Source organism: Mixophyes fleayi, chromosome 4, assembly GCF_038048845.1.
Source record: "Mixophyes fleayi isolate aMixFle1 chromosome 4, aMixFle1.hap1, whole genome shotgun sequence".
NCBI classification, from domain to species: Eukaryota; Metazoa; Chordata; class Amphibia; order Anura; family Limnodynastidae; genus Mixophyes; species Mixophyes fleayi.
Window position 1 is genome coordinate 183,995,167 of NC_134405.1, and position 12,796 is coordinate 184,007,962.

At 35.9% G+C, this 12,796-nt stretch overlaps 1 protein-coding gene across 2 annotated transcripts in view; it reads left to right on the forward strand.

The window, feature by feature from the left end:
• TSPAN12 (tetraspanin 12) overlaps nucleotides 1-12,796 on the forward strand; it is a 129,126-nt gene that overhangs the window by 96,419 nt on the left and 19,911 nt on the right. For both annotated transcript variants that reach the window (XM_075208965.1, XM_075208966.1), the window contains exon 6: nucleotides 3,372-3,479. In XM_075208965.1, coding sequence (XP_075065066.1) covers nucleotides 3,372-3,479 — 108 coding nt within the window. The remainder of the gene's footprint in view (nucleotides 1-3,371; nucleotides 3,480-12,796) is intronic.

Consider the following 12,796-nt stretch of genomic DNA (forward strand, 5'->3'; position numbering starts at 1 on the left):
AGGCATGCCATGTGACCTTACCAGAAGAAGTCACGTGACACGGAAATCAGCTACCCCCATTCTGATTAGTTTAGGAGCAGCTGGTTGGGGGCCAAAGGTGAAGTGGTTTTCGCCGGTTGCCCACCGCAGACCTAAACAAAGCACCACTAAGCTATTGTGCGCTTCACAGAAGCGGCCCAGAGTATACATATGGATATAATTTTAAAATATATCTAAAAAAAGAAAATGTAAATGTTCTAAAGAAGGGTCAGCTATAATATCTTACGTTGCCTTGAATTTCATAAGAGCATTGTGTACCCAGAAAATGTCTCTGAAGTTGCTCATTAGACATTACCAAATTTATGTTTAGATTCTGTTAGATTTGTCCTAATATAGTCACAGGTGAAATTTGTATGCTCTTTGTACATGGGAGAGTGCATGGAAAATCATTACAGCAATTTCCAGTTTGGCAAAGCATAAAATAGTACAATGAATGCTGTGATGTGTTATGTATGACAGTATCTATTTATCATTTTGAAGTTAATAAATTGATACATTTGACATAGGATTTTAAAATAAATGTGCTCATTTATTGCTTTTAATTGTTCTTTAATCATTAAAAGGGTAGTCTAATTAATAGGACACAACTAGAAAACTATTAGGAGTCACTCATTATGCTCAGAGTAAAATGATGGCTATCACTTACAGCAGGGTGTTTACTTGTGGTACATTGTATAATGCTTAGATTTCAGCCTCTTTAGCATAATTTTCCCTTGTGAGTTCTACATGTATGCTAAATAACCTTGTCATAACTGTAATCTCTATAATTTATGAATCCAGACCTATTTGTTTGCATTACCAAACGATCACAAACAGCATGTATAGCATTTTATCTATGTTGTGCAGACCATAACTTGTCTTGTAAAACACAAGTCTGTTTCCAGACTTTCATTTGTATTAGCTCTAATGCCAAGTCAAACAGTAGTTGCTTATTTTATTAGTCACACAACGCTGATAGAAAAACGTCTGGAAACCGCAACAAAAATATGTTATTTAATAAGGCACACAAAGTACATGACTTTGTTTTTTCCTAATAACAATACTTAACATTTCAGTGACTGTTCACACAAATCTGGTGTGTGCTATGAAGAAATCTTTGTTTAGGTGTGTGGTGTAATATGTTGTCACTAGGTATAAATGCTATGTATTGATTTTAGACATCTTTTTGAAACAACTAATAGCAGCAGAGTTACTTGGATAGGTCAAAAAGCTAAAAAAGTAAAAATAGTAAGAGTGCCGTTGAAACTTTAAATGATATCAGTGGTTATGGCCCTCACGCCCTTTGTATGTGTGTGTCAATTTACCAATTTCTATGAACCACTACAAGACGTTCTATTTTCTGTCATTTTTATCCTTTTTATTTTCCAACTGTTGTTGCCTTTAATTCATATGTCATTTATTGAATGGTTTTGTTGTATTCAAAGCCATGTATCTTTTTATATTAAATCTAAGATTGAATAAGTTTGTCCCTGTTACATTGTTACTGGTAACAAATCCATAAGCTTTTGTAGAAGCGAAATATTGCGTGGCTTTGTTAATCCTTTCAAGAGTATGAATTGTTAACAGCTTTGTCTAACAAAGAGCATAATGGGCCACCGTGTACATCTATTACCCCAACACAATAGGTGGTGGCAACGATAAAGCTGTGTATGGATGTGTGAGAACTGCATTTGGGTGCCACTCAGCTAGATCAGAAATAGATTACCTATGTGATAGGTGAGTGTAAGATCCAAGTCACAGCTCAGTTACTGCTTTATTGACAGTCATGGATATTGTGCATTTAGCAAAAGGGCTTGATATCCACTTTCTTCACACAATGAATAAGAAAAACAGTCTTGTTCATTGGTAGTACTCTTTCCATAACAATATAGACCATCAGCTATCATTCTATTTGCAAGTCGGACCATATAGAACCACTTTCTTTATACAGCATAGGCAAATCAGGATCTGCTCTTCCCTTTAGCATTGTCACTGCCTCTTTAGTCCTTTATCTGTTTGAGGTAAAGCTCTGTTTTTTCCCAGGGTATAGACATGAATTATATCTTAATGGGGTGCCACACACACACAAACAAAGAAAGAAGGGTCTCATAAGCAGTAGCTTGGTGTAGCATGCTTTACTCACACAGAACTGGGCCCTTGTGGTAGTAATAGCCAGATGCACAGCTCCCAGTTGCAGATTGGGTGATATACATATATACATTAAGGTACTAAAATTCATTCACTGGTCACAACTCACCAGGTGAATCTTTTATTGACCCAATATTGCTAATGCACATTCTAGCTGTTAACATTTCACATCCGTTTTCCATGTCAATTTATAAAGATAAAACTGGAGGGAGAGAAGGGATTCCTGTCCTATAATGCTGATTATAGCTTAATCACCAATCATAACTCCCAGCTTGTGTTGCAGTTTTGGTCTGTATGTTACACTAATATAATGTAGAAATAAATATAATACATAGGGCTGTATCTACTCTACTCAAATTTCAAACCATGGTTTCAAATCGGGTCTCTTGCTGATAATACCATAGATATTTTTGTAGCCATCAAAACAATCATATTCAATGAAGTTTAAAGCCTGTTTGAAATGTTCAAACATCTCTTATTGGTATAAATACAATACCTGTATGATATTATGTCAGTTTTCAGGTGAGAAACCAAAAGTACAAGTTTGTCAGGCTTATATATTGGCAGAATCAAAAATTGAAAGTTAATTAAGTTCTGTAAAATAGTTGCAGTTTGGTTACAATTGTGGCACGCTGCTCCTCAACATATGTCACCAACAAAATAACACTTTATCAGCTGGATTGCAAAAACGTTAGAAAAATATGTATACACAACCTTGCACACCACTTACAGTAACACAATAATGCCATAATCATAAGGATATTTTTAATGTTGTAATAACACACACTGTTATGATGTCTTAAAATAAAACATGTCAGTGATGTCGGGAAACAGGTAAAAAAATAACGCAGCTAAGTCATATTACATGAATGCTTGAAAAACCCGGTAAGACCTTCAGGCACAAAGTACCATGTAACAGCTCCCAAAATGTCCCTAAGTGAGTCATTCAGTGTCAGAGTTCTAGGTTTAGTGCATTTTCTCAACAAAATAGTGATGTTTCCTTCTCCTTTCTTTTAATTAATGCAGCTTTCCAACCAAACAAAAGCAGTAACTGCTGATGGTTTTGTATGTCATTTGTCACCAAAATACTAAAACTAATTTGAAGATTTTTTCTTTTGTATTTGGCATTTTGTCTGCCCTTCCACATTAATATTCATGTTTCAGAGATAATGTGCCTAAAGGATGTTTTCTTATTATTATTTCAGGCTGTAGTTCAATGGTCGGATATGGTTAGTCTGAAATCCAGAATGCCAAACTATGGTTTACCCAGGTATCAGTGGTTGACTAATGCATGGAATTTCTTTCAAAGAGAGGTAAGAAATACAGGGCATTATTAATGAATGATTCTGGGTTATTTCATTTGTTGTTTTCCTAATAAATCTCCACTCTCCTGCCTTGACTCACATCCAGGGGCAGCAATCTCCCACAGGAGTCTGTTGTTCTTTTCCACATCTCACAATTAATGGCGTAGTTCTGTGTATAGTACATGCTGCCTGCAGTGTACAAAGGGACCTCTGCGACAGGCAGAGTACAAAGTTAGAGCAGTTGTCAAGAATTTATATAAAAAGTGAGTTCCAACATATTTACCTGCATTTGACTTAGCTTGACTCTTGTTAGGAAGCTTTTTAACTACAGATATACTTTTTATCTCCATAACTGATGTCCTTAAAGTGGAGCTTGAAAAATAATAACTTCTCAATGGAACTTAAAAAAAAATGTTTAAAAGTTGTTGAAGAATTTAAAGTGTTGTGATTTACCTTTAGAGGAATATCAGGGCAGCTCTTGTTTACTCAGGAAATCATTCAGCAGTTACTCACCTCTAGTTAACATTTTTTTTGTGAAATCCCTTTCCACTTTCCAAGTCACTAGTTTGGATTAATAAATCATCATCATCATCATTATCATCACCATTTATTTATATAGCGCCACTAATTCCGCAGCGCTGTACAGAGAACTCACTCACATCAGTCCCTGCCCCATTGGAGCTTACAGTCTAAATTCCCTAAAAACACATACACAAACACAGAGATAAATACGGCCCTGTTAGCAGTCATGTTTCTGTTATATAATGCTACAATATAATTTTTACCTCCTTTAATAGCATATGACATGACAATCTTTTGTCATGTCTGCTCACATAATCAGACTGTTTTTAATCAGTATTAAACACCCACTTATCACTGTCACATGTTTGAAGTATACATCTTATCAGCACGAGTGCAGAATTTCTACAGGGAGATTCCAACTTTGTCAGGGAAGTTTTCATATTCTATCTGTAAAAAGGTATATAGTCTATTACACTATTAATGATATTAAGCATTTATCACAAGTATCAAGGTTTTAGAACAGTGGCAGTCTAACTATATTGTATCTCTGCAAGTTACCAAAAGAAGGGCAAGCAACAAAAGCAGCCTCATATGAAGTCAAGATGAAGGAATCTTGCAAGTGCCATCTGTCATTTGTCTTTCCAAGGACATATTTGCCGTATGCATCTCTACAATTGCTACACAAGGAAGTGCACAAGGGAAAGATGTCAAAATTCAAATATATGTTTGAGCACCGGAAACAAAAAAAACTATACTGTGTCTATCATTCTGTTGGCCTTGTCATGGTGTTAAAGAAATCCATTGTTTTACAGATTTCCTGTTAATTTAAGCATTTCCTGTTTCTTCATTGATTTGTCTGGTTCAGAATAGCATAAACTAAATCTGAATTCACCTGTTTTGTAAGATGTTATTTCTTACATGCTGATATTGTACTGTATGTGTTTTAGTGTGCTATATATATGATGTAGTTATGAAAGTGTATTTATATTAAAAGTGAGCCATAAAATCAATAATTGTGCAAGATGTCTAGCTCTTGCCAAATGAACCCAGTATGATAGTCTACAATTTGTTTTCAGAGATTTGAATCTTACCAGTAGTTTTACACAGTTGTTACATAAGCTCCAAGTACTGTATCTGACTGCCAGAGACCTGGGAAGTAGACCTGCATTGATGTAGAATGTTTGCAATTTTAAGGCTTAATATGTTTTTTCTATGTCAGGTGATAACTTTTTCTGATGACACAGCTATGACGTGGTTGAAAACGAGCACTTTCTGTTAGAATACTTTATAAATAAATAAGTATAATATAATATATATATATATATATATATATATATATATATATATATATATATATATATTTATTTATCTATCTATCTATCTATCTATCTATCTATCTATCTATCTATCTATCTATCTATCTATCTATCTATCTCTCTATCTATCTGTGTTCCTCCCAGCACCTATTTCCCGCATGTTCCACCTGGCTGTTTTTACATGCCACCCGTCTCTTGGAGCCCACTAGAGTCCTATTGTAATAGAATAAACCATTGTTTCTCCTATTAGAACAGGCACTATGTGAGCACTACAGCCAGCGGTGTGTTCGACCACTGACCACAAGTCAGACCAGTCCTGGCAGGTGTTTACTTCTTAAAGTGTGTGGGCAGCATGGTGGCTTAGTGGTAAGTACATCTGCCTCACAGCACTGGGGTCCTGAGTTCGATTCTTGACCATGTTTGTGCGGGTTTCCTCTCACGTTCCAAAAACATACTGATAATGTAGTTGGGTGCTACTAAATTGACCTTAGTCTCTCTCGGTCTGTCTGTGTGTGTGTGTGTGTGTGTGTGTGTGTTAGGGATTTTAGACTGTAAGCTCCAGTGGGGGCAGGGACTGATGTGAGTGAGTTCTCTGTACAGAGCTGAGGAATTAGTGGCGCTATATAAATAACTGATGATGTTTCAAAAAAGTGATGTATCAAAAACCTTCTAGTTTAAAACATTTTAAACAATTTTGTAACAAACTCTAGTTTGTATCTTTAATCTAATAACCAGATTTAGTTATATTCTGCGCATATTTTTTAATTTGTTTCAAAGTGTTTTAAACTTAACAGGTTTTTGATACACCATTTCTTTGACATATCTGGACATCCACACAAACCAGTAGTGTGGAGACTATTGTTCTAGTAAATGTGTAAATGTGTGCTAAGTATATTCAACCATTTGTTTTGTGATTACATGTTGATGCGATCACCTGGGAGTGTGATGCCAGTTGAATAAGCAGCATATTTGGGAGCTTTATTCTATCCTTTGCATAATCAAACAAAGGTTTGTTTGGCTTCTTTTTTTATGGGCAAGTGCATAACAGCAAACATTGTCTTCAGAATATATACAGAACGCAAATGGAGAAATGATACAATTATTTTAATGATTGTTCAGGTAGAAGATTTTATTTAAAACTGGATTGAAAAGATGATCCATAGATTGTAAAAATGATATGTTTGATACTATTGCATGTTTTGTTTTTGAAGATTGTATTAGGTTATCTCTAGATGAAAAGTCAAATGTAGTCACAACTTTTTCATTGATGACCTCTGGGTGCAATTTCCCGGTACACAGCACAGAAAAACATAAGCTACACAGTAAAATCATATCAATTAGTGTAGTTATGCCCCCAAGAGCGAGCTGGATTTGATAAATATTAGTAATACAGTGTTCAGCATGCTGGCTGCTATAGCAGATGTAACTGTACTGGTAATAGTGGTAGGCTTAATACAATGTTTTAGTATAAAATCCATAGTGGTGATTGACCATATAATTTTTTCTAAAGCAATTAATAAGCTGAACCACCATCGACATACCATATAACTAGTCATATATGTTATAATGAAGACCTGGCCTGCACCAACCCATTATTTGAGCTGCACATTCAGCTCTTCATTGTGGCCCATATGGTCCCGCAGCCTGGTGAAAACCATGACCCCCCATAGCAATAACCCACATTTGCCTGTAGATGTCACTATTGCACATAAAATATTTGTGTTCTGGTGTGAGCTTGGTTCCTTCACAAATCAACAGCCTCTGTGGAATTGGTAGGTTTATCTTTATGCATTATGTTTTATACAGCTTCAATGCACTTTGCCTGATTTATAGGTGTGCAAATAATAAATAATATTGAACTGCAATATGAATAATAGGGTAAAAATAAAATGAGATGCCATATGATGTACATACATTATGGCAAATTGCTTGTGAGGAGGGTAAGAAGCACCAGCTGTCACTGGGAGGTCAGACTATTACCTAGTAATAGCTTTGACAACTTCCATTTGTGCATAACCTTATACAAACCAGACATTTGCAGTATATAGTCACACTGTACCTTTCTACGATTATTTGTTGCAAAGAAGTGAATACATTTGTTCAGTTATCTACATATGTATATGTTCCCATTTTAGTTTTATTCAAATAAGTACATCTAACATGGAGTTTCCTAATTCATTTTCCCAATCGATAATAATATAATTTGCCATCAGTTATTGTTATTAACTCTGGGTGGAAATGAAAGCATATATTTAAGGAATTTCTGACCCACTTGCATGTAAGCTGGAGACAAACATCATTGGCGGTTTTGGTGGTCCAAACCGCTGCATTTCCTATAGGGCGGCTTGAGCCTTCAATTTATACTGGCGATGTATGGCGGATTAAAAAAGCTAAACCGCTATCAAAACCACCATCCAAAAGACAGCACAGGACAGTTTTGATACCTGTTTCAGAGTGGTCGGAAAGCTTAAACATGCTGTTGAACTACTTTGCCATTCAGAACATAAGAGAAGCACCATTGGCATTTAAATTAAATTGGCAATCATTATTTATTGATTAAGGGGCAAAATGAATTAAATAATTATGAGGGGAATTTTTTTTTCCATTATATTAAGGGGATAAAATTACTTAATTATTATAATATTCGGACAATATGTAATGACAAATTGTGCAATATAAAAAATTATATCCACCATTAACAATCAGTTAATAATAGTATACATTCACATTTCCCACATAATATAATGCTATAATAGTGTCCCTTTAAAAAAATATATAAAAAAAAAATTCCCCCATAAGTTAATATTAAATTCATTTTTTCCCTTTATCAATAAATAATGATTTTCCAAATATTTTAAATGACAATGGTGCTTTCTCTTATGTTATGAATGGCAAAATAGATCAAACAGCAGCAGCAGTTTGAGCAATCTCACCACTCACAACCACCTCTTTTATTTTGGCCGTTTCGATGGCTGTTTTGCAGCAGTTTTGAAAACCCCAGCTTAGTAAATCCGTCTGTTTGTATGTTCATCATTGTTAAAATAAGGATGGCGGTTTGTAAAGTGGTGGTTTGTAAAAATTTCATTTCTGGCCATTTTGACGGCGGTTTGGGCTTTAGTAAAACTGGTGGTTTCAAAATAGCCGGAAAAACAGCCGAAAAGCAGCGGTTTGAGCAAACCGCCCTTTAGTAATTCTAGCCCCAGGTCAGATTGAAAATATAGATGTTTGGGCTTTCCACATCCTCCTTTTTCTTCTCACTACTATAGACCTTGGTGGTGTCCAAAATACTGTTATTTTTTTCCTTTGTTGTAACAATGTAGCAACACTATTTCAGTTAATTCTTCGTTTACTAAAAAAACTTTGTTCTGCTGAGCTTACAACTGTAGAACAACGCAACTAACTAATAACAACATTTGTATAGCATCTTATCATTAATTGGGAAATCTAAATGGTTTTAGAAACATATAAGCTGACATGTCCCATTAATGTGGAGTAATAGTTTGATTGTCTTTTATTATTGAACACTACCTAGAATTTATATATGAGCTTGTTTACATATATGGTTTTCTATCTGGTCACCTTCCTGGACTAGCAGCTATAATCAAATATAATAATATTAAATGAAAAAGCAGCACATTTTCTTAGCATCTAAACCAGGGGTGTCCAACCTTTTAGCTTCCCTGGGCCACATTGGAAGACAACGAGTTGGTTTGGGCCGCACATAAAATACACTAACACTAACGATAGCTGATCATCGAAAAAACCATAGAAAACATAGTTAACATATTAAACTTACTTGGAAATGAAGTTAGTAAGATTTAGGAAACCTGTTGCAGAATCATGATTAAAGCAGTAGTCCCATTACCAGCTACAATTTAACTTACTGCATCTGTCCCTTAGTGGGGTTCGGGAAATTAAATGCCAAAAACTTTTTTTTCTCTCTTTCTGCACCCATGAATCATTTTTTTTTATTGACCAGTTTGAAATGGTCACCGATATAGGTAGCATCAGGAGGACTAATAGAAATCTACAGAGATTTAAAGATAGGGTGGCGGGAAAAATGGCTCATGGAGCAGCCTCCGATGAGGGTAACAGTAGGTGATATTTTCACCCTACTCAGCACTGCACATTTAAAATGGTTTAAAATATTAAAAATACAATTATCTCTTAATATTTATATTAGATACATACAGAGAACACAGCTAGTTCATAATTGCATGGTGCAGCAAGTCCAAATTCAGAGTAACAACAATAAGATACTGGATAATCTTTCACTGCTGCTGATAGTTCACGCGGGTGACTCCTCTGTGCTGCGCTACGCAATGGATGTCGGGTGTGATGACGTCACCCCCGACATTCACTGCGAGCACCACACGGAGGAGGAGACCAGGGAGGGAGCCGGAGAGCCAGCTGACATGACCGCAAGGTAAGTATTCTCTTTTTGCAGGATTTTTTTTCTCAGCGCTGCCCCCTTGCCACAACCAAAACTCCTGCTGGGCCACATTTACAGGCATGCTGGGCCGCATGCGGCCCATGGGCCGCGGGTTGGACAACCATGATCTAAACAATTACATACAAAATACCTCATGTGTATGATCGAAACACGTCAACAATTATTAGCGATCACATGGCTTGACGCTCCTCTGACCGCCATGAATATGAGGTTCCAATAAGTGTATTGGATGGAACTACTGGAAAAGTAGCCTATACTATAAACAAGTTCTAAAAGCAATGAGTTGTAGCAAGAACGCAGGCAGAGTTGCAGCACACACACAAAAGTGTCACAGAAACTAGTTCCAGCTATGATCTCTGTTTATGTTGGGAGGGAAAGGGGAATCCTGACTAATTTACATATAAAGGATATGTCCCTGATTGAACCACTCTATTATGTAAATATAACAAAATAATTTTATATTTTATTGTAATCTATAAATATAATGTGTTCTGTTCCTTGTGCACTGTTGACTTATTTGGAGCCGATAATGACGCTCTGCTCCTCAGCAGAAATATGTCTCCATGCATAGTGAGAATGCTTTAATGCCTGCTGACTTTGTGTGTTCCCTATAGATGAGAGAAACATTTCAGCACAGTTCTAGTTTCTATAAATTTTGTGGCCACTGAATGATTTTGTACAAGCACAAAACATTTAGGAATGTAAAATTGAATGGCCTTTTTTTTTACTTAAATCAATAATAAAAAGTTTGTGAGACAATTTCCATAAGTTGGGGCCCAATATTGAATAGACGTACCAAACAGAGCTAGATTTTCTAATCTCTGCTTCTCCTTTTCTCTTGTGTGGAGCTCAGAAAATACAAAGTGAAAAGTAAAGGTAGCATTTCTTAAACAAAATGGCAGCATGAGATACATATATCTTATATATTGTTGTCAATAAATGGTGATGGACAATTTGATTTGAATAACTTTGTTGGGACCTTAGGGTCAACCCATAAATCTGCATGGACTTTGTACATTCTTCACATATTCATTTCTCTTTCCTTCCATGGTCCACAGACATATAATTAAGCCATCCCAACTGTCCCGATTTTGGCAGGACAGTTCTGATTTAAGGGCTTGCTGTCGCTATCCTGGTTGGGACAGCTTTGTCCCGATAGGTGGGAAAGTTGGTTGAGTAATGTCTATTCACTGCTGCGCGGTGAACTGGTGATGTAGCCATGCCCAATACCATGAGGCCGCATGCCCAAATGTTGGCAGGTATGCATTAAAGTAAATGGCTTCTGAATAAATCAGTATGTGTGTTTTGTGTGCCTGTGGCAGGGAAAATCAATTGTAAACTGCTCCAAGAGAGAGACAGGTGTTTTACTAACAGTCTCTGATTATACAGTGCAGCAGAATATGTTCATGCAAGTGGTTTGGATGGTGTTATGGCTCTTTGCAGCAGTCCAATAACTCGTCCTGAATCATGGATAAAAATGTCTCCATCATTGCTTCCTCACTAATTTCATCATTACATTCCATTGCTGAATTTTTATGTTAACAAAACTGAAGTATGAATAATTGTAATACAAGAAAAAGAAATAAGCTTTTGTTTTATCGTAAGCATAATTAAAATGTGAATATAAATTGTTTTTTTTGCTCTATAATGGGATTTGCATATTACCTAGTAAAACATTGCTATATGGGTGACTGCCTTGTAAATCATAGCTTGGGGCCCATCTATTAATGTTTGTGTTTTATGAACAAGGCATGCTTAATGAATGGTATGCACAGGTCCAATTGCTGCACAAGTCTCTACTCTGGTGTATTTTGGTAGATGAATTTGAAACATAAAACTATGAGATAAAGATTTTTGATTATAGCACCAGCAGGGTGAGAATTCAATTCTAGCTTCAGATTAAGATACAACCAAAAGTTTGGAGACATTTACAGTAACTATAGTAAATTAAGCATCATATTCAGAACATTGACAAATAAAGGCATGTTTTATAACTGTGATGTTCAAGATGATATATCAGGATTGCATCACATAATGGCACTATGTATCCTGTTTACTACAAAGCATGGTTTGAGTGTTCATTGAACTATCCTTGGGTATAGTTGAGTCTGAAAAAACAAAATGTTGTGTATTGTTATGTCCTCATTGATACTCATTGTAAAACCCACAATTAGTATTATTATGTTAATTTGTGTCAGTTTTACAGGCAGAATTTCAATTTTTACACCAGGGGATAGTTTTCAGGAATGAGAAAGGTAGCAAATGTATGACTTAAGTATTTTATGAAAAAGAAACATAGACTAAGTTGTTTATTCATGTTTTAATGAATGTACATATATGTATATTAAGATCCACAGTGCCACCTACAGGATATGAAGGCAGATTCTATACAGTAGTTCATATATACATTTAACTAGAGAAACCTGGTGGTAACCACCTTAAATTAAGCTGAAATGTAATGACTAAATTACTTTATTAGCAGAATTCAATAGCAGCATATACAGTGCATCAGGAAAGTATTCACAGCGCTTCACTTTTTCCACATTTTGTTATGTTACAGCCTTATTCCAAAATGTAATAAATTCCTTTTTTCCCCTCAAAATTCTGCACTTAATACCCCATAATGACAACATGAAAAGGTTTTTGGGAGATTTTTGCAAATTTATTAAAAATATAAAACTAAGAAACAACATGTACATAAGTATTCACAGCCTTTGCTCAATACTTTGTTGATGCACCTTTGGCAGCAATTACAGCCTCAAGTCTTTTTGAATATGATGCCACAAGCTTGGCACACCTATCTTTGGGCAGTTTCGCCCATTCCTCTTTGCAGCACCTCTCAAGCTCCATCAGGTTGGATGGGAAGCATCGGTGCACAGCCATTTTCAGATCTCTCCAGAGATGTTCAATCGGATTCAAGTCTGGGCTCTGGCTGGGCCACTCAAGGACATTCACAGAGTTGTCCTGAAGCCACTCCTTTGATATCTTGGCTGTGTGCTTAGGGTCGTTGTCCTGCTGAAAGATGAACCATCTCC